This window comes from Corticium candelabrum, chromosome 1 (genome assembly GCF_963422355.1).
Source record: "Corticium candelabrum chromosome 1, ooCorCand1.1, whole genome shotgun sequence".
Classification (NCBI taxonomy): Eukaryota; Metazoa; Porifera; class Homoscleromorpha; order Homosclerophorida; family Plakinidae; genus Corticium; species Corticium candelabrum.
Genome location: NC_085085.1, coordinates 6,750,908 through 6,773,059, shown reverse-complemented (window position 1 = coordinate 6,773,059; position 22,152 = coordinate 6,750,908). Strand labels below are relative to the sequence as shown.

Genomic DNA, 22,152 nt, shown 5'->3' with positions numbered 1-22,152 from the left:
GTTGAAGGTACTGTACAGGCTCGGAGACCCAGCCGATGCGAGGCTAAGATGTGTGCAGGTAATGCACGGAGGTCCGAGGCCGCTAAAAAGACCCGTTCATCTCAGAGGTAGTGAGCACAGACTTCGCATTTTTGGAAAGTTCGATTAAGGTTATGAGCAGCAATAAGTATCAGTTTTAGAATTAGACATGGCTGTCATTATAGTTCTCGTTAATTAAAGTTGTCCCGCTCATCTACTAGCGTGCGCTACATTGTTCAGCCCACTAGCGCGCGCTAGGCCGGACCGGTTTTCATTTACTTCCTACGCCCCTGATTAGTCGAGGCGTATCATATACCACCAATACATAGTACGCAAAACCAGCTGTCGAACCTAGCGTACGCTAAGCTCTCAGGTCGCGATGCAACAGTCTATACACTGACGGAGCGCGCTTGGCGAGTCGCTCATTATGGCAACGAAAGGGAAGCAATCGTTTGGACGTTCTCTTGGTAAGATAGACGAGAGCTTACTTGATGCACGTCACCGTTGGTTCTTCAATCTACAGCTGTTCAGTATGAAGTTGCATTATTGGCTAGAAGTCAAAGTGGCAAGGTTGCAACAGAAGAGAGGGCGAACATTTGTTTTCATCTTCTAGGTTATTTCGTTATGCCTAAGTGTATGTTGTATATGCCTGTCATAACTAGACGTACATGTTGAGCAGACTGTCTGTCTATCTGCAGCTGTCTATTTATGGTATGATCACGTATGGAATCAAAATTGCCAGAGAGTTGTAGACAGGGTCACACAGACAGCAGGAGTTCAGAGAGGGTCTCCTGTGTCTGCTACTGATGAAAATACAACTAACTGCATCTCATGTTATAGTCTCTCCTCTGGAACTTGGACGCCATCCATTCCAGTGGAGAACGGGCATTGTGACTTTACTGTAATTGAGTCAGTTGCGTATGTTGCATACGAGGATGGCAGGATCGAAGCTATTTCGCTGTCGGAGTCAGGCAAGCCATCAAAGCTACTACCATCTTTGCCTGGCAAATTACCTTGTAAGCCATTCACAATTTGTAATGTACAGTACGCTTGGGAATGGGTAGCGTACGTTAGAAAAAGGGTGTCAAGCAATTACCTCGTGTTTTCTCGGTCTGTACCTAGTCTGTAGTGATTTACTTTACAATACAACCCGTAGCTTGGAACGGATGTTACATGGTGACAGGAGATGGCTTCTCAGCAGTTACCATTGCCAGCCCCGATGGATTTTAGCGGCAACCTAGCCATTGATTCGAAAAGATGGCGCCAACGCTTTGAAATCTACCTAACAGCATCCGGTCGACAGGAATCTACTGACAAGGTAAAAGTCTCTCTCCTTCTTCATGCGCTTGGATCCGAAGGCATCGAGATCTACAATACATTCACTCTGATGGAGGAGGAGCAGACGAGTTTCCCAGCGGTACTACAAAAGTTTCACAATCATTTCGTACCAAAACTGAATATCACATACGAACGTCACCGATTCTTCACCCGGAATCAGAAACCAGACGAGACAGTCGATCAGTATGTTACAGACCTCCGCATTCTCGCACGTACGTGCGAATTCGCGACATTGAAGGACTCTCTCATCAGAGACCGTATGGTATGCGGAGTGGCGGACACTCGTCTTACGGAGAGACTTCTAAGAACTACTGACCTGGACTTAGAAAAGGCATTAGCATCTGCCGCGCCGCAGAGTCGTCGCAAGAGCAGCTTAGAGTCATAGAAGGAGACAACGATCGTGGCGTCGAGGCCGTCGCGGCTCGTCCCAAGCGAGCTCAGCAGTCTGCACGTCAGCCACCTTCCGGAAATCATGGAGACCCGTACGCGTGCTCTCGTTGTGGCCGTTTTCACAGTCAAGAACATTGCCCAGCAACAGGGAAGGTATGCCACAATTGTAAAGGGCGGGGCCATTTCGCTACCGTGTGTCGCAATAATCCCCGAAAAATTCATACAGTAGACACCTTCGCAAGTACTCCAACTGAGATGTTACAACAAACAAATTCAGAAATCAAGAGTGTCACTAGCAGCCACGATTCCGTAAAATCTTCCACTTTCTTTCTGTGTGCTATGGACAATGATGCGGGTTGGACGGCGTCTCTCATGACATGTGGAACATCAGTTCAGTATAAACTAGATACTGGAGCACAGGCAAACATCTTACCTAGAGAGACATACGGAAGACTCAGTCAACGGCCAGCACTGAAGAAGACACAGACTAAATTGTTAACTTACGGATCGTCAAGCACCCTACCAGTTGATGGACAATGCATTTGTCAGGTTGCTCCTGAGAAAGGTGGTGCCAGGTACCTTCGATTTTTTGTAGTACCGTTGGCGGCCGAGCCACTACTGGGATTGAAATCGTGTCAGGATTTAGGTCTGATTAAGCGCCTGTGCACAACCGAAGCGCCTGAAAATTCTGATGTTTTCAAAGCAGCCGAAAACTCAGTGGCACGAGATTACATTGATATCTTTACAGGCATTGGTCATGTGAAGCGCTATTCTTACACCATTCAGGTGAAGAAAGACTCTACAACATATGCAGCGACTGCCCCGCGTAGGGTACCGTATCCTCTTCTTGACAAAGTTAAAGCAGAGCTGCAGCGGATGGTCGAGTCTGGAGTTATTGAAGAAGTCACAGAACCCACAGCATGGGTGAGTCCCATGGTCCCTGTGCCCAAGAAGAATGGCAGCGTCAGAATCTGTGTGGACTTGACACGACTGAATCATTCAGTTCAAAGAGAGCAATTTCAGCTGCCTACAGCAGACCAGCTGTTTGCGTCTCTTCACGGCGCTAAGTATTTCTCTACATTAGATGCGGCATCCGGATTTTACCAAATCCCCTTGTCCGAGGACTGCTCGTCATTGACCACCTTTATTTCTCCCTTCGGTCGTTACCGCTTTAAACGCTTGCCATTCGGCATCACGTCAGGCCCCGAGGTATTCCACCGTGCAATGCAGCACATTTTGGCTGGACAAGCGGGTGCAGAGTGTTATATGGATGGCATCCTCGTCTGGGGTTCAACGAAAGAAGAACACGATACTCGACTGAGGGACGTATTGAATCGATGTAGAGATGAAGGAGTCAAGTTTAATCTCTCGAAATGCGTTTTTCTCAAACAGCAAGTCAAGTTCTTGGTCATGTGCTGACAGCGGACGGGGTTAAGGCAGATGACAATAAAGTTCGTGCCATCACAGACATGACGCCTCCTTGCGACAAGGAAGACCTCCGTAGATTCCTGGGGATGGTGACGTACTTGACCAAGTTTTTACCGGGGTACTCACAGGTAGCTGGTCCTTTGAGGGACCTACTGAAAGAGGACGTCGCTTGGTGTTGGACATCTGTCCAAGAGGAGTCTTTCCAGCGACTTCAGAAGATGGCCACAGATACTCCAGTCTTATCGTTCTATTCCCAAGACGCTCCTACAATCGTATCAGCAGACGCATCGTCGATGGGTATTGGAGGGGTACTTCTCCAGGTTCAGGAAGATGGCCGTAGAGCGCCCATTTACTACGTTTCTCGATTGCTAACCACCACCGAACAACGGTACTCACAAATTGAGAAGGAGGCGCTGGCTATGGCATGGTCTTGTGAGAGATTTCGATGTTACCTCTTTGGTCGTGACACGCCTTTTCAGGTCGACACTGATCATAAGCCTTTGTGGTCAATTATGAATAGTCAGAGCTTGGACCAGCGCCCGCCCCGTTTGCAACGTCTGCGCCTCCGAATGATGCAGTATTACTACAATGTAGTGTATGTGCCGGGGAAACAACGTGTGGTCGCAGATGCCTTGTCCCGTAGCCCAGTGGAAGTCGGGGTTCCGGACGATACTGTTGAGGAGTACGTGTTTGGAGTCAAAATATCATGGCCTGTTTCAGACGAAATGCTGCAGCGTATTAAGGAGGAGACAAGGCACGATCCTCAGCTCTCAGCTCTTTTGCTCATGGTGCAATCAGAATGGCCTTCGTACAAGGGACAGCTACCAGAGCTCATAACACCATTTTGGGACAGTCGACACCTCCTATCTCAAGTAGATGAAGTAATCTTACGAGGTTCTCAAATAGTGATTCCAAAATCCTTGCGCAGCCACGTTATCAACCTCGCGCATGAAGGTCACTTGGGCATCGTCAAAACCAAAACACGAGCTCGTGAAGTTGTCTGGTGGCCGGGTATGAACGATCAACTAGAACAAGCAGTTTCAAAATGTGAAACATGCGCCCAGTACCAAAACCAGCAGCGCAAGGAACCTCTCCAATCGTCAACATTGCCCGGTCGTCCATGGGAGCGAATCGCAATGGACTTGTTTTCAATTGAGAATTGCAATTACTTAGTCGTGGTCGACTACTACTCGCAATTTCCGGAACTGCAACGTCTATCCGGTTTAAAAGCTGCAACCGTTATTGAAAGTCTAAAAGGGATATTCTCCAGAAATGGAATATCGCAGGAGGTTGTCAGCGATAACGGACCGCAGTTTGCCAATAAACAATTCCGCCAGTTCTCTCGTCGTTACGGATTTAAGCACACTACATCGCCTCCACGGTACCCCCAAGGGAATGGGCTAGCGGAACGCACGGTACAAACGGTTAAAGATATTCTGAAGAAAACTGCGGTAACTCGGGAAGATCCACACCTGGCCTTACTGGCGTATCGAACGACACCTCATAGCAGCACGGGGATCTCGCCAGCTCAATTGCTGATGGGACGCCGATTGCGCTACACGCTACCGTCTGCTCCAGGCCATCTCCAGCCTGAGACTATATTCAGAGATGCTGTCGTGTCTCGAGACATTCAAAACAAAACAGATCAAGCATCAACTTACAACCGACATCGAGGCGTTCGTACACTCCCACAGCTACTTCCAGGAGATTATGTTCTTGTATGGAATGCAGACCAGAAACAATGGCGAACTCCAGGACAAGTCAAGAGGCAAATGAATGGAAGGTCATACCAGGTGGTCCTACCAGGAGGATCGGTAATCAGAAGGAATCGTCATCAGTTGAAATTCCGTCGTCATTCTACTCTTAAACGTCAATGGGATAGTTGGCCAGCGGATGTCGATACCACGTTTCAAGATGAAGAAAGATTGCCAGAAAATGCCGTTGCCGGAGGTGAAGATGTCGACAACCCCCGTGTTCAAGCGAGACAACCCCAGGTTCAAGTGCCCCCGACGACTACGAGATGTGGACGAGAAGTACGCCCTCCGGCCTGGCGAAAAGACTATGTTTCGTGACGGCGTTTTGAACTGTTGTGTTGTGTTGGCGCTTTGAGAAAAAGGGAAATGTAATGAACAGTACGCTTGGGAATGGGTAGCGTACGTTAGAAAAAGGGTGTCAAGTAATTACCTCGTGTTTTCTCGGTCTGTACCTAGTCTGTAGTGATTTACTTTACAATACAACCCGTAGCTTGGAACGGATGTTACACAATTCATCATCACCTTTTTGCCATTGGCGAAAGCAGTCGTACCATCTATGTTTTCTATGAGGCACTAAATCAGTCAGAGGCAAAATGGATGCCACTAGACTTACCAGTTGAGTTACAAGGGCTGGAGGCGTGCATCATCAACGATTCTACACTCGCAATTGCTGGCATCGACAATCACAGTGGAGCTGGTGCTGTCTGCATGGTGAGCTGGGCAATCCATCCCTCTGACTAATTGACAAAATTGAAATGGATTAGGCAACAGTACACGCATAGGCTGCATTACTCTTTTACTGTTGTTTTTGGTGTGGTGAGCAAATATTAGAGTCTTGTAAACAAGTATACGGCTCTGACAAGCACAGTTGATTGCCCACGTGATTGCCCACGTGACTGATTACTAAGCCTTCTGCGTTCCCGAATTTCCCAGTTGGTGACCTTTAAGGTGTCCTCCTACCTCGACGTCGGTCGACGCCCTGAGAAGAGGCGAAACTTTCTACGTGTCACTTGTACACAGCAAACATGGTGGAGGTTGACGCTGCAAGCCATGACGAGGTAGACGGTTGTAGTGGCTAATTTCTTTGCGTTTCATGTGCATGCTAATTGTGGTAGATTGGTAGATAAAGCCGCGCTTTTGGCGTGAAGTTTAGCTTAGGGCGAAAGCATAACTTTTTTGTCGAAAGGGTTCCTTATTTCTTCGACTAGACACAGAGCTGCCAACTCTCCCGCATTGAGCGGGAGACTCCCGCATTCTGACCATTGGTGGGTGTGAACAAAATGATAGACGTGCCTGTTCTGTGTAACTGTGACCCTACCGTTTTAGTACATTCATGTGTACGCACATACTTGATATTTCAATATCAATTTCCATTTGTCAGCCCCTCTCTTCATCCGGCTCTTTCCTAGCATACTTGCTCAAAATACTGTACCGACATAGAATGAGGAGTCGGAGGTGAAAAAGAGGGAGAGGCTGGCTACCTGATTACCATATGTATTGCTGGAAAAGCGATCGAAGAAGGCTAGAAGAAAATAGAATCCAGAACATTCCAACTAGCCACAAGAATGTGCATGTACTTTTTCCTTAGATTTTTATAACAGCCAGTAGTACGTACAGTACAAGTTCTGTGTTTAATTAATTAACTATTATGTATAGTAATTGATGTTAATGCTGTGTGTCGCTAATTAGGCACATTAATCAATCGGTTAAACATTTGTTGCGCTATAATTATATTAATTAATGGCTTCTACTCCAACCAGGCATGCAAATACTTAAATTTTGATGGTTAGATATTATATATATATATTATTTAACACTTATTACGATATAAATTTACTGATATTAATGCTATTGTAGGCGTGTCCAAAAATTTTGAAGACTCCAGCATTCTCCCACATTTTTTCCTGCAAACTCACGCATTTTGACACTGCTAGGTTGGCAGGTCTGTAGACACCACGGCTTCTAGCGCTCCATCTGCAGCGTTGGGCGGTGTTTATTCAAGGGCAGTGTGTTATTTGTTAGGGCTCTGTTTGTGCTTTACGAGTGTCACGCTGTAGGTTTGACACTTTTCAAGAGAACAACACTTACAATACTGGCTACAGTAAGGTAGGGGAGCCTAATTGGGAACGCCTACTTTCATTTCTGCCTTCTCCAGCAGGTTTCACTTGAAAGCCGTGCAGCTGTGCACTGAGTAGCGCATGGACTTGAAGCTTAGTTTTTAGGCTAAACAAGAACTGAAAACTGCAGACTAGAAAATTTTCATTGTCTAGGTAGAGCTTCTAGAAGGACGCGCGTTGAGATATTGATATCTGCGCAAAGTGCCCTAATTGGGAACGGCAAAGTTGTTGACGATCGTGCAGCGGCGGAGTAAGCCAGCGCTACAACATTGCAGGGCATCAATTCTGTATTATGCTGATTGGTCGTTAGCTCTCTTTGTCTTTGTACTGTGTGCGTAGGCTCCAATTTCCTCTAGGGGCTGGATTGGCATGTGATAGAGAGAGAGAAAGGGAGAGTCAAGACTCTGAAGGGCCTAACATGATGGTATTTGCATTGATATTCAAGTACAAGTTGCGAAACGTCGCAAACGGACTAGTTGGAAGGAACTGTGGCTATGAATTGTTGAAGGTATTCCCACATGCTCCTGGATTTCACATATACACTGATGTGAACAAAAACTAACAGCTTTACTATCATCCAACATTGCAGTAACAAAACTCGCTACAGTACTATTATCATGTGGAACCGCTGCTACAACGTGCTGTCTTGTAATCTACTTGTTAACTTCAATGACTACATTCTGGACACATCCATAACTGTTCAAGGTCTGGGTATGTTGACAAGTTTGCACAATGGTAATGGTACCACCGCCAGCACTTGTCGCAGCCAATCCAATTTTTTCTGCTCCTCTTTGGTGTCCTTGTCGTAGTGTGCACCACAGCCTTGACATGTGCTCTTAGACTGATCAATGTGAGGACTTTTTGCTACTGTTTTCTTTACTTTCTGTTTAGACTTAGACTTAGGCTTTGACTTTTGCATTTCTCGCTGCTTTAGTCTTTCAATAGCTGCTTCACGTGTTGGCACTTCACCGTAGTAGCCTGGTTGTAATCTACTTCCTTTCACATTAGCTTTTGTCTCTTGAATTGTTTGGAAGTGTTTCCTAAAATTCTTGTGACGCATTCTGTTACAGGAGTAGCTGACAAGGGTTGTTCTATAGATGTACTTGAATAGGCTTTAGATGGCTTTAGCTTATCTTCTCTAATTATGCTTCTGTTAAGGGGGTGGATGCCAGTGGCACGAAATCCACTTACTAAGTGCTCAGGAAAAAGCTCTCTTTCCACAGCTGACTCAACACGGATGGAAAAGTAAGTTTAGAAACCACAGCCTCAAACTTTTCACTTTTGAATTCTTTCAAAGTCGTGCCCACACATGCTTTACAGATTTGAAAACAGAGACATCTAGTGGTTGAAGGATGTGTGTTGTATGGGGTGGTAGACAAATGATGATAGTATTTTGTTTTACAGCTTCCGTTACTAGATCTAACGTGACATGAGAGCCATGGCCATCATGAAGCAAAACAACAGGAGCTGTCAGTCGAAGAAGCTTTGTTGCTGGTAAAGACATCTGAATGAACCATTCAGAGAACTGAGCGCTTTCCATCCATTCTGAGTTGCTGACACTGAACATGCAACCGTGGGGACCACCTTCCATCCAGCTAGGATTTGTAGTCTTGGCCTTATAGACAACATATGGCAAGACGCGTTCTCCTATCGCAGATCCACAAGCAAGAACTGTGATGTTATCACGGCCAGAACCCGTGCCAATCTCATAGACATCTTTTTGGCCTTTTCGTACTATTACTTTTTTTGATGTAACAGATGTACATAGTCTAGTCTCATCACAGTTCCAGAGACGTCTCCCCAATTCACTGTATGGTAGAGTCAGGAGACCCTCCTCTTGCAAGATCTTTCTAGATTGGAAAAGAATTTATCCACTACTTCAGTCGATCCTGCTTTTGCACGCTTGATGGTCAAGTGCTCTGGTTTTCGCTCACTCAAACTTGGCCATGTTGTGAAAAATTTCTTCCACCATTTCTTGCCTGAGAAGGCAGTAGGAAATGGATTTTGCATGCCAGAGTCATCGAAGTATTTTTGATGACACTGCCAACCATGTCACGAGTTGGTGGATGGCCAAAACTTCCAAGGCTTGTAATGCATCAAGCTATCACCTTTTCTTCTAGAGGAGTGAGGGCAGTAGGACATCCAACGCTGGTGTACTCGACTCTCTCATGTTTGTGTTTGAATAGGGTGGTGGCGGCACAACCAGCTCTTGCTGATGCTTGTCGGTATGACAATCCCTGCACTTCTACATACTCTATTGCTTGCTTTATCGTGTCTGACGCATATGCTCTAACAGAATTGCGCTCTCCAGCCATTTGAACTGCTAATGACTAGCCAATGTATAGCGAGCTCCACCTACAGGGCGTGCTCTCGCTGTCCTTGTGGGAACTCTAGTACATAGGTTTGCAGGTTGCGAGATTTGGCTACTCAATGTAGAGGAACGCTTGCCGCTACTTCAAAACAAGATGAAAGACCTCTTGCACACTTGCCTTAGACCGTCTAGGGTCCTATGCGCTTGGAGTATAGATCTATTGGTAGGAAGTGCAACTAATAGACAAGTTACGTTACTGCATGAGCTATAGTCATAAATTATTGTATGTATGGACGTTTGCAAAGCTGGACTACACGTCAGACAATCATTTACACAAGATGATGCCATTCTAGGACGGAGCTGACTACATTCGCTCACATGGATATGCCGTTTCTGTAAGAAATTGCAATTGATTTGCCACAATTATGTAAAGTAAGACCCTTTCCTGCGACCCTTTCACGTCAAGCCCAATTGGTGACAGTCATGTCTCTTCCTTTTACACAGCAGACCTACTCTATGCACGCGCTAGACAAGATCGTAGTAGAGGAGACCAAAAGTTTCCAATGCCGGGAAAAATTTTGATGACACAGAAGATATTAGACTACTGGATCACAGTCTTATAATTCTCTTGGAAAGCTTAGTCAACGAGAAATGAACTGTTCCCAATTAAGACACGCCTCGTAGATATCAGTAATGTGAACCTCCCACTCGTTAGCAGCTCTTGCGTCAACACAGTAGATCGCTAGCATGCCGACTGCTTAGAGTATGTAGAGTGAAGATCAAGCTTCAATGCTATGGTTTGTTAGGTGCAGTGAGATTCGTTTTTCAGTAAAGAACTCGAGACACAGGCAGAAGTATGTGTTGGCGTTCCCAATTAGGCGCCCTTACCCTACGTATTTGAGACGTCATGTGGTGGCAGTATCTAGAGAAACGTTTGCCTCACGTTTGCTTCTGAAGAAGTAGTACGATTTTTTCTTCAAAATACGAGCAATAGCGGAAATGCAGCGTTTAAATTTGTACTCTGAGCTGCGACGTTTATTGCACAACCAATTTAACTAATTGGGGCATGCCTTGGAGACCCTTTCTTTGTGTAGTGTACAGTGCGTTGAGATGAGTGTTTGTACAACGTGTGACCGCCGGAAATGACGTTGATTTTGAGTCACAGACATGTGGATTAAGTGTAATAGCTGTCCAGGTTGCTGCACGCCATTTCCAAGGGACTGCAATGTAATAAGAGAATGTGCAAACAGGCTCGAGCTCCTAGGTGGCTTGACGACTGCAGCCAAAAATGCAACTAATTTGTGTCTAATTCAAATTTCTACATACATTGTTTTTAGCTGCGTGACACATCATGAGAGGAAAGCCCGGTTCACAGTACGACGCTGGCACAGCGTCCTGTGAGAGACCTGGACGCTGACAAGGACGCTCACATGAGCGTCAGCGAAGACGCTGGCGCTGGACCATTCACAGTATTGCGTCTGACGAGCGTCCATCACACAAAGAACACACTGCGACAGTGGTCTGGCTCTGCAAAGTAACCATGTGTGTACAATGTACTCGCGACAGACATGGAAGACGACGTTTTGCTTTTGTTGCGCTGCTGCCACCGTATTCTCGATCAAGCGTTTTCTTTCATTCCTAGGTCCTTGTAGTTCTTTGACTGAACTTGCCAAACGCAGGGAAAACCACGCACACACTCGATGAGAACTTCCATCGACGAATCAATGATCGATGCCATGTGTACGAATAGAATATCCCGGATACGTCCAGTGACTGACTTTTGATTGGTTGAAACGGAGCACATGATGTCATTGGACGCTGGGTCACTTCCGGCTACGATGCTCGATTAGAGCTTTTCTCTATTCCAGCATTGTCGATGCTCGCCTAGCATTGTGCGAGCATTGTGCAAGCATTGCGGACGCTGACATGTTCACAGTGTGACGCTGACGCTCGCTCATCGTCAGCGTTCAGGACGCTCGCACGACGCTCGTGCCAGATTCGTACTGTGAACTGGGCTGAAGATGTTAATTATTGACATCTTCACATTGCTTCCCGCCATTCCCAAGGGACTAATAGAAGAATGCGGAAATAGGCTGGAACTCCTGGTGGCGTGACCGCAGGGGCTAAAATGCAACTAAATGTGAGAACTTGTTGCTTTTTTACAAAGAAATTTATGTTAGCGCTATACCTAGATGTGCAAGTTGTTGTCGATTCATTGTGTTTTATGTTTGTTCTCACTGAGGCTTGCTCCAACAATGCTTTCCATTTTAACTATATAGTATCAATGTCGTTGTAATGGGACTGACATAGGTATACTGTACATGTACAATACGGTAATACTATAGTGGTAGGCTCAGGGAATGACGAAGGCGGGGAGAGACTGACTCAGTCTACTATAGTGGCATGCATTCTATGATGTGACTGGGGCATCAGGATACTACTTATTCTGACTTTTACAAACTACTTGCTTGCTGCTGTTAGCTTGTGTATAAACGTGGCCTATGTAAACAGGGACTAGACCGGAAGTGGACCACGTAGCAAATGCTCTCATTCTCGTATATTGTGACAGGTTATTTAGTATGTTACTGTTGCACGTCAGTTAAGACATGTGTGATGACTTGTTAAAAGACAGTAGACCAGGGGCAGCGGAATCTTCTCTGGATTGGGGGGGGGTTTGTAACACTGTCGCCATTTTGATTTTAGTTGACTATTGTTGGTTTGTTATTGATTAATCTGTGATAGAAGTAGCTAGAGCAGCATGCACACAAATGGTCACGACAATGTGAATCAAGCGAGTCAACTGCAACACCATCCAATATTATTTCTACTTGCAAGCGGCAAACTTCCAAAGTAGTTTCTTTGATCATTCTTTGCTGAAACGAAGTCCCATAATGGCATTACATAGCATCCAGTATTGGAGGGGCGATGCCCCCAATCCTGATATTGGAGGGATAACAGCCACTGTTCCCCCTCCACCTGTTCCGCCGGCCTGTCTAAGGCTATTGCTGTATTACTGTGTTGTTAAGGTGAGTACGCATGTGCTAGGGTTACAGTAATGTACCACTGTAGACGGTTTCGTGGGCATGTGCTCATATTTATCACTGGTGGTAAGTAGCGTGTCAGATGTCAGCAATCCCACATACCAGTCAATGTGTCCAGCCTCTTCTCACACTCGTGTTAATTAGCCTGTACACGCGTAATAGTTTGTAATACACGTAATAGTTTCTAATGCGGTGTGTGATAGTTGTGTACTTTGATGGCTCTTACTTTGGTTCCTATGAGGCAGTGTTCGAAAAGCGGTCGTCAAGTTGCTGTTTAACGACTAACTGACTTCATGTGACGACCAATTAGCCAGCGAGGTTGCCATCTTGACGACTAGAGTCACTCAAGTTATGGTGGTCCCAGTGAATTTTTGTTTATCTACTGTAGAGTAGAATAATGAAATTACTCAGGTCGGGCTGGGGTGGCACCTCTGGGGTCCTGGGGTATTGTTTACTTACCCGAACAATCAGTATTATTGTTTTATATTTATGAAATATATGTAACACTCCTAAACTCTTTGGCCAAGAGTTGCTGAGGAAGGGAGTCTGGAGGAGGGTATACTGTAGACTGTCAGCAAGGATGATGCAAGGGCATACGTAGGTGCTATGTGATCAGCAAAATTTAATATAAACCTGTTTAGCATGTAGTTAGTTTTTGACAACTTTGCATTTTGAGATTGTCATATTTATGTTTGAGCTCGGATTTGTCCGGTTGTTTGTTTGTTTGTTTGTGTATAAACTGCTCTGCTAGAAATTCTTGAAATAGACTCTCTTGCCTATAGGTACCGGGTAGGACACGCCATTTCGTTGCTTGCTTCTTATCGGATGTAACAGCTGGAAATGGATTTGCAGATTTGTCTGATGCATTTTTAAGGAAGGGTGCTTGTACATCTATGTTGTCATCTGTTTGTGAAAGGAGGTTAAGAAAGCACAGAGAGCAAGAAGTCTGCGATAGATATGGCAACAGCTCTTGTAAGAAATATGATCAATTGTTGTTAGCTCATGCTGCAAGGCTGTCTCGTCTGTCCCTTGACATGCAAATGTTCCCGACAGATGAATTAGACGAGGTAAGCTTGAATGTCAATTATTGTATGTTGTTGCACACACACACACCACACACACACACACACACACACACACAGTTTTGTACCTTTAATAGCATGTAGTGCTCTGTGTGATATGATTTGTAGTCATTATGTTTATTAACTTTTAGTTTGAACTTTGTCACTTCTTAGTGTATAACTCTGTAATGTTTGTGGCAACTTTGCAGAAGTGATTCAATAGTGGGCCACTGGCTACATGTACCATATATGATGGAGCTTTCTGTTGGCTTGATAATAACGTGGCCTCATCTGCTTTGTCAAATATTTTCAATATTTAAGATTCAACTTTTTATTTGTATACACTAGGCATCATCCGCATGTATACTAGCCTTGGCATCGTAATACAGAGTCACAACACGAGTGGATATGCAAGAGAGATCGATATAGCGTATACTGTACTGTGATTTTGGTCTAATTTCTGAGTTGCAATGAACATGTTTGTTACATATTAGAATTACAATTATTTGAAAATGACAAATACAGAGGGATGACCCGTATGTATATAATTTCCATTGTTATATGCATATACCATTGTCAAATCAAAGGTGCATGTCATTACTCGTGACAGTGAAGGTAGTCTATTAAATGAACCATGTTGACAGATGTTTTCTAGACTACTGTTTGCTTTCTTTTTGTAATATGAAACTTGATGTATTGTGCTGATTAAATTTTTAGGTGCAAATAGAGTGGAAACCTGTCAGGTGTGCTGCAGGAGGAGGCATTTATGTAAACCGATTAGTAGCAGTCAACACGGGTCTTATAGCTTGCAGTGATAGTGGAGATGAGTTGTTCATGGCTAATAATTCAGTTGAGGAATGGAAGACGTTGCCAGTGACCAGTCATTTTCGAATAGTAGGGCTTGCTGCACTTGATGGCGAATGTTTCTCTATTATGAGAGATCGACGATCAAGTGATAATAAAGTAGCAAACTTTGATGTGAAAACAAGCACGTGGCGTACAGCAGCAGCAATGACTTTCGAGGGTGTATGGCAGTTAGTTGCAAACGAGAGCAGTTTATACCTCATTGGAAACAGGCAAGAAATTTTAAACAGGGAATTACAGGTGTATGAAGTTGATATCAATGAAGGGGGATGTCACCATTTGGGATCAGTAGAAATTGAGTTTTTGGTGGTGTCAGCCGTTGCCATAGGAGACAACATCTACATGTCTGGTAAGTCGAGTAGCGTTAGAGTGTTGAGTCTTGCTGATTTTTCTATGAAATCTCTACCAAATATGAGCAATCGCAACTGCAGTATTCTCAATTTTGGAGGCAGGCTGGTAGCATTGGGAGGAATCGATTCGAACGATGGCGCTGCATCGGCTGCTGTTGAAATATTTCATCCCCGAGTGAACAAGTGGCTGGCTTTACCGCCGATGACATGCAGACGCGTCGGCCATGGAGTTTGTAGGACAAACGATTACTCGATTGCTGTTGTGGGAGGCATGGACGTTGATATCACCGCATCAGCAGAAACTCTACATGTCTAAGTCTTTAGCGTTGTGCCGGCTAGTACTCATTTTTGTACATCTGCGTTGGCGTTTTCGTATATTTGCGAAACTAAAGATAGTGACGCTCTGCTTTAGTTGTTTTAGTTAGTGGTTTACAAATTGTAGTCCATGTCGCTTTGAAGCTCGTCATCTTTGTAAGTGTTCATGGTTTTGCTACCTATGACATTAACCTTAAAATCATGCGTAATTACCGTTAGAATCGGCGCTTATTGACTTGCTGCGAGAGTATTTGGTTTTCCGGGACATTTGTTATACGGGTCTCTCTTGACTTAATTAATCATGGGCGACTCTCGCTCTCTGCTCAGCGTCGGCGAACCACCACCGGAGGATTTCAGTGCGGCAGCTCTTGCTACTTGCGTAGAAGGTGAGCGAGCACTGTCGTAGTGTGTCTGCACAGAGCCTCGTCGGTGTAGAGTATTTGTAGTCTTTCAGTTGTTTTAGCGAACTACTTAGATTGCTCTAGCGAGTGTTTCGTAGCAATTTTTCGGTGAGAAGGTGTTAATAATTGATTTAACGTCGCAACTGCGTCATTCCCAAAAAAGTCCAGAAATAGTAATGACGTCATTGAAGCAGACTAGCGTTTTTCACGTTAATTTGGGGTGCGTTCGAATACTAGTTCCAGTTCTAGAACTGGAACTGCCAGAACTGTCAGAACTGTTGGAACTCTTGCTAGCAAACGAACGCCTAGAATTGTCAGCAAGTTGAGCATGCGCAAAGGCTCATACTTACGTTAAGCGTCAATACGAAGTAGGATGACGTTTCTACTCCACTTGTTGTAGTCTGTTCGAACATCAGCAGTGCTTTCGCTTTCGGTTTTTTGGAGCTGCTCGCGCCAAGAAGGTTACTTTAATCAGTTCCAAATGTCGTTTCTTCTGGTGTTTGCCAAGCCGATGGTCGCCACAAGTGTTCACTAAAACCAACAAGAAGGTCCACAACGGCCTCGGCATCTGTACCCGTCATTTCACTTTGTCAACCTCCGGGAATTTTGCATTTAGGGCGTGACAGTTCTAACAATTCCAGCTCGCTAGGCAGAACTGTTAGAACTGTTCTAACAGTTCTAGAACTGTCAGAACTACCAATCGAACGCTATAAAACTTACTCCCCCCTACAATTCCAGTTCTAGAACTAGTATTCGAACGCGCCCCTAGAGTGTACTATGTAGTATTGCTCACCACTAGTTTGCAATGCATCAATTGCTCATGACTTTCTAGAGTTTGTATATCAAGTGCAACTTTGCGCTTCGAGTTCCGTCAGGTGGTCCAGCTGCTTGTAGCCTTGTTTCTTCCCTTTGCGTTCTTTACGATCAACATTCTATACGTAATCCTAGCTACGGTTGTTGTTTGCCATGCAGGGGTCAGCAGGTTTCGTAAACACGTGCGTCTCAGACTCTGCTACGGTGTGTGGGGTCTCGCGTGAAGCGCACTGGTGTAGACTACGATACCTAACTAGATACAAAGTGTAACTGCCCGACTTTCCTAGCCCGTGTCTAGATATACTTGCTGTATGAGACCGATCTCGCATCCGATTGCTCACGCAGTAGTAAGATGAAAACGAATCGTTAGAAACAGTCGTACGGTCGGACGCCGGTCCAAAATGCGACCAGAAACGACGAAACTTTGAACGTTAGCTATCGCTTCGTCTGTTTCACGCACGAGGAGACAGAGCTACTGTAAGTTTGTTGGTCAATGACAGGCCTGTATTAGGCCTGCATGCCTACTTGTCGTGTGCTAGCTATCTACTGTCACCGTCTGTGTGGTTTCAAAGTTGTCGTTCTGTAGTAATACTTTTGCACATGCACATGCAGTTGAACTGTCTCTAGACTGTACACATGAAAACTCAGTGTTATACACACTGTTACAACTACTAGAGGCATTGAACGCGCACCTTTGAATGCATGGCCTCGGACGCCTCTCTTCTCTTGTGTCACATAATTTCACATCCTGCATTGATTCTCTAGATATTACCCCAATCCGTGATTGTTTACTTTGTACTGGTACGACATTCTGGGGAGTTACGCTAGAGGATTGTAGTTGATCTGTGTATCTATAGCTCTACCCGTGTATCACAGATGTACTAAAATATTTCTAACTAGGCAAACAAACAAGGTCATGCTTGTACGTACGTACTTTGTGCCACTGTTGTCTAGAGTAGGTGTGCGTGGCTGCTATGTATTCGATCTCTAGTTACTCAGTATGCACTCTACACTACCGGTAACTTACAGTATCTAGTACCAAAGATGGCATTAATATAGCCTGGCCTCGTACCCAGACCCTCTTGCATGCCCGGAGGTAGTAGCGTTTTCGTAACATCCGGGATCTTTTTCTGTCGGTCGGTTTTCTGGGCATACTGTGTGAAACCGTTTTTGATGTAATGACAATCACTATTTAGCTAAGAAGACTGCGTGTGTAGACATCTAGCTACTGTTGACTCCGTGCTGCGCTTTAGGCTGTCCGAAGTCTAGTTACTAGCAAGCCAATTCTACTACGGCGCCACATGTTTATATCAATTTTTAGTTTTCTTGCATTATATTATATTAGCAACGTCTGCAGCTCAGATTGAGCTACTAGAAGACCAGCTCATTAAAACTGCATGTAGTGTGAAATATGAAACTTTTTTCAATAGCACCCTTTACGGGTCCCTCATAGTGCCGCTAGCTATCTTCTCGTAGAAGTAGAATGCTTCATAGTAGGAGTCCAACCGATTGGCCTAAAGTAATGTACAAAAAGCAAAGCACTTTCTGTTCGTTCTGTGCAAGGTAGAAAGCCATTATTTTATCCGGGTACTTTCCAGCGTCTTCCGCCTTGAGATAGTCCAGCTGGGATTGCCCCGTTGTGTACTCTTTGCGCACAACCGTCAAAGCGCTTGTTTTGAATCGTTTTTGATGGCGAAAAAGACACAGCTAGCTTTAGAGACTCAAGGCGTCTAGCGGAGGGTATCATGTGCTCTGTCACAACCTTTGCATACAGTAATACTTGACTCTACCATCATTCCTTCTACTCTCCAGTTTCCATTGCTGAAAAACACCCCCATACTGTAGCATTTCCCCCTCCATGCTTCTGAGTAGAAGCTAGGCATTCTTGTTTGTAACGTTCGCTAGCTGTATACGTCTAACCCAAACCCTTTCCTTGGTTGAAAATAATCAGTCGAATAGTTGATTGATTCATCACTCTACACTAATCTACCCCATTCTGTTTTTCCCCATTTGGAGTGCTTCAATCGTTCCCTCCTATCCTTTTTGCTTGAGGTTTCTCTTTGCTACACAACCGCGAAGACTCCATTTCAGCAAACGACTTCGCACTAGCGAGGGGTTGACTTCACCGAAAATGGCTCTGGTTAGGTCGCGTAACGTTGGCCGGTTTCTCATTGAAAGAATGACCAAATTGCGGTCATCCCTCTTCGTTGTACGTTGTCTTTCAAGGCCTCCCAGCTATCCGGCAATCATGAAAAGATCCCGTTTCCTTGTACCTCCGGAGTATTGTTTGGACACCGCCTACAGAAATTTGGTTCTCTCAATGCCTTTACTAGTTGGCGTTGTGAAAAACCTGCCTCATGAAGAGTTACAACTTTTATTCGAGTCTCTAAAGCTATCTGCGTCTATTCAGCCATCGAAAACGATTCAAAACTGGCAGTTACGGTCGAGCGCAGTCCCAGCTCACGAAATCACGTGTTCAAAAAAAAGCGTGATGCAAGAGTTCCCGGATATTGTAATGGCGTCCAACTTGTCAAAAAGTGCTTGGTTTTTAGTACATTACTTTATGCCAATCAGTTGGACTTCTAATATAAACCGTTCTAGTACTACGTGATAATGGCTAGCGGCACTATGAGGGACCCCTAAAGGGTGCCAATGCAATGAGTTTCATATTTCTCTCTGCAAGGCAAGTTACATCACATTTCTGCTTACAGTAGGCAGTTTGGTGATATGCTCTAATTAATTGGAGTGTAGCTGGCCAAGAAGACTACTTCAAACAGCGTTTTCTGGCAAAATCAGGGGTGACCTTATGCAGTACGCATATCCTATAAAAGACGAAGAAGAGCAGGGTACAGCGGTATATATTATATGTTATGAGACTGCTAAGCATTTGTATATTACTGCAAGTCATATTAGAAGACGTAGTGCAAACATATATCTGACAAATTATGGTGTATGGGATACAGCTAGATAGGATACAGCTAGATGCGTTACGATTGCTTCTGATCTATCTAAGCCTTACACACCGGTTTAATTAATTAAATTGTCTCTAGTTGCTTACTGCATGCTCCTTGATTCCTGTGAGAATGGGGACGAGCAACATGCATATGTATAGCTGGAGAGACAACTGGTGTATGACGTCTCGAGACTAATTAATTAAGTATTGCAGACAGATTTACATGAGTTACCTTTATGTTGATTTAGGGAGACATTGCGGAACACGGTTATTGATTTCGATGTGTCTTTCCTCATATATCAGTGCTGGTGAGTTGCATATAGCTTGTGTTTCATTGCAACATAAATTATTGTAAGGGTTGAATATTACTTCAGGTATGTCTACCAAACTGTTACTTTATGATAATGACAATGTTCGGAAATTTGCTAGTACCACTGCACCCTCGAGACATGGAGATGGATCTACACTATCGGTTAGAAACTGATCAACCATATTTATTTTTATTTAGACTGCATGTTGTTAGAATTAGTTTAATTAATTAAGTAGTGTTGTGTACCACGAACTTTACTGGGGTTCAATTTTTGTTTTACATGTGCATAATGTGACGTGCTAAATCCATTATATACATGGAAACATATACCCACGGTACAGTGCACACCTGACTGAGATAAAATGTTCACACACGTCATACACAGCATGCACATGTTTAGCATGTACTTTATATACAATATCTTTTACACAGATTGTTAAATCGGAAGTGCAGTGTGCATATCCTATAAAAGACGAAGAAGGGAAGGAGAAAGAAGTTCAAGAGTTTCTAGAGTTTATTGCTCATCAACTGAAACTGAACATTGATGGTAGTAAATCGGTATGAAAGTTGATTAAGTAATGTTACAGCGTTTGTATGCTAAATCTGATGTTTGTTTTCTATTTGTTTCTCTAGACCATATTTAAGGTTTCTCTTATGTATCGTATTCCAACTAGTGGATCCGATTTATATCAGCAAGTTGTTTGCCTTCGTGGCCATCTGTTTCTTATCGGCTGCAAATCCACAATATTGATGTACAACAGTAAGGATGGGCAGCAACGTCTACTGTGTCTTTCATCTCCATTCAAATTGCACAAGCTGACTGCAGCTTGTGGGAGATGCTTTGGCATGTTTGATTATAATGAGATAATGAGCCTACAGGAATATGAAGTTAAAAGCAATACGTGGCATCATATCAGCTATTTGCCAAAGTCAGCAAAATACGGTACTCTAGTTGCTGACGAAGAATACCTTTGTATCATTGGTGGCATCTACACAGATCAAAAGGGTCACTCAAAGCCACTCGATTGTATTCAATATTACAGCTTTCGTTTACAGATGTGGATGAAGCCCCTCACCATGTCGAAGCGACGTCACAGCTGCATGGCAGCAATAAGCCAATCGGTTGTTTATATCGTGGAGGAAGATGGCAATTTGGAAGCAGTCTCTTTATCTGCTAGTCCAAGGGTTGTTTCACAGCCAATGCCTTTACCACGACTTCCATTTAGATCACCTCATAAGGTGTTTTCAATCCATCGGCAGCTGTTTGCTTTAGGAGAAGGCAGCAATTCCATCTATGTTCTGTACCAGCCTTCTAACAAGCAGCAGTTAATCTGGATGCCTCTTGTCAACATGCCAAGCAATTTCCAATGTTTAGAGGCCTGTTTTATCGATGATGTTTCGGCAGCACTATTCGGCATTGAAGATCACAACCCAAATGAGATGGCTGCTATCAGTATCTATACCATCGACTGGTCCCATTACAACTAGAAAAACTGGGACTCTATTATTATCTTAATTTGCTGTTGTGGTGGCCAATTCTTTGATGTATCGGCTGATTTGCTTTTATATAGAGTATGCGCATGCTTAGGTATTGAAGTGGGCTAGTTCTATCAAAGCTTGTGGGTGATTGTAGGTTATTTTGTTAGTTCTTATGGGCCCTTTAAGTGTGATTGGCTGTGTGCTTGCATAGCTATCTGCGGTATTTTAGTTTTGCTATTGTTTTACTGTCTATATAGCTGCTGATAATCAGATGTCATGTGTATTTGGCCACCATTTGCAATAAAGTTGTGCTATGATTTGCAACAGAATTGTGCTTGTTCTAAAACAAAAATCTAGCTGTTTGAACAAACACCAACAAAGGCTTATATATAGCAAAGAACATGGTCACAGCACAGACGTTATCTACATTTGGTGCCTTAATTGCTTTCTTATGCCTAAGGCTTCCATGGATACAGAATTAACAATCACTTATTTGGAGTTGGACATACTGCATTTGAGATCACAAGATAATTTTGTAATGAGTGTTAATTAATTATTTTCTTCTCTTGCTATACAACATATCAATGAGGAATTACACTTACTGTCAAGAATAATCAAGGCTTGTCATGCAAGTAGTGTGCTGCTGTGGAAAGTTTGAGTTTTACGATATAAGATGTACGAACTCTTAATTAATTAAACTAGAGCTATAGGTATCTAGAGACAGAAAAATGACGAACTGACTTTTAATAATATGTTGATTAAACAACCATTAATATCACCAATTCTTGATACCACAAACAAAATTCTACCAAAGGCAGGCATACAATGCAAAGACACATACTAACAGCAGCATATTGATTTGACAAATTGCACCGAGTAGCTATTTCTACTTCAACCACTGTAATAAATTCTGTTGTAAAGTAAACATAAACTCAATATGAAAGACCACCGTCAGAAGTTAATTTCTATACACGATAATCGATATTTATAATTGTAATCTATTGAGTAATCGAGTATTCAAGTTATACGCTAGGGTATAGTCACGCCAGACAAGATAAACCATCGCTACCCAACTTGCCATTTTACTCCATCTTCTCGTTTCCTCGATGGTGCTTCTGCCACAACTCTGTCTTTTTCCTGCTGCCGTTTCACTCTCTCCGGATCTTTGATTCCTCGCGAACTATGCTCTTCTTGTCTTTTTCTGGCAGC

At 43.8% G+C, this 22,152-nt stretch overlaps 4 protein-coding genes across 5 annotated transcripts; all 4 read left to right on the top strand.

Moving 5' to 3' along the window:
• The first annotated feature begins 2,085 nt into the window (after window positions 1-2,085).
• Window positions 2,086-3,165, top strand: LOC134188500 (uncharacterized protein K02A2.6-like). The gene has a single exon (XM_062656697.1). It carries the CDS (start codon window positions 2,086-2,088, stop codon window positions 3,163-3,165), a length of 1,080 nt encoding a protein of 359 aa, XP_062512681.1.
• Window positions 3,166-4,676: 1,511 nt separating this feature from the next.
• LOC134193809 (uncharacterized) lies at window positions 4,677-5,429 on the top strand. Its single transcript, XM_062662651.1, has one exon. The coding sequence runs from the start codon at window positions 4,713-4,715 to the stop codon at window positions 5,244-5,246; it is 534 nt and encodes a 177-aa protein (XP_062518635.1). The 5' UTR covers window positions 4,677-4,712; the 3' UTR covers window positions 5,247-5,429.
• Window positions 5,430-5,856: 427 nt separating this feature from the next.
• Window positions 5,857-15,198, top strand: LOC134183991 (uncharacterized). The gene is made up of 3 exons (XM_062651591.1): window positions 5,857-5,986; window positions 13,180-13,464; window positions 14,176-15,198. The coding sequence occupies exons 1-3, from the start codon at window positions 5,954-5,956 to the stop codon at window positions 14,986-14,988; spliced, it is 1,131 nt and encodes a 376-aa protein (XP_062507575.1). The 5' UTR covers window positions 5,857-5,953; the 3' UTR covers window positions 14,989-15,198.
• A 75-nt stretch (window positions 15,199-15,273) lies between these two features.
• On the top strand, window positions 15,274-21,308 carry LOC134184962 (uncharacterized). 2 transcript variants are annotated; one of them, XM_062652738.1, is made up of 5 exons: window positions 15,274-15,373; window positions 19,403-19,462; window positions 19,529-19,626; window positions 19,897-20,022; window positions 20,098-21,308. In XM_062652738.1, the coding sequence occupies exons 1-5, from the start codon at window positions 15,289-15,291 to the stop codon at window positions 20,950-20,952; spliced, it is 1,224 nt and encodes a 407-aa protein (XP_062508722.1). In that variant the 5' UTR covers window positions 15,274-15,288; the 3' UTR covers window positions 20,953-21,308. The 2 variants fall into 2 exon arrangements, with proteins under 2 accessions (XP_062508722.1, XP_062508730.1); XM_062652746.1 differs by lacking the exon at window positions 15,274-15,373 and adding an exon at window positions 18,957-19,047.
• Window positions 21,309-22,152: the final 844 nt, after the last annotated feature.

Coding starts and splice junctions, on each gene's coding strand:
- LOC134188500 (XM_062656697.1), top strand. CDS start 2,086: ATGGACAATGATGCGGGTTGGACGGCGTCTCTCATGACATGTGGAACA.
- LOC134193809 (XM_062662651.1), top strand. CDS start 4,713: ATGGGACGCCGATTGCGCTACACGCTACCGTCTGCTCCAGGCCATCTC.
- LOC134183991 (XM_062651591.1), top strand. CDS start 5,954: ATGGTGGAGGTTGACGCTGCAAGCCATGACGAG. Junction 5,987..13,179: donor ACGCTGCAAGCCATGACGAG/GTAGACGGTTGT, acceptor TCTTGCCTATAG/GTACCGGGTAGGACACGCCA. Junction 13,465..14,175: donor CGACAGATGAATTAGACGAG/GTAAGCTTGAAT, acceptor TTAAATTTTTAG/GTGCAAATAGAGTGGAAACC.
- LOC134184962 (XM_062652738.1), top strand. CDS start 15,289: ATGGGCGACTCTCGCTCTCTGCTCAGCGTCGGCGAACCACCACCGGAG. Junction 15,374..19,402: donor TCTTGCTACTTGCGTAGAAG/GTGAGCGAGCAC, acceptor ATGTTGATTTAG/GGAGACATTGCGGAACACGG. Junction 19,463..19,528: donor TTCCTCATATATCAGTGCTG/GTGAGTTGCATA, acceptor ATATTACTTCAG/GTATGTCTACCAAACTGTTA.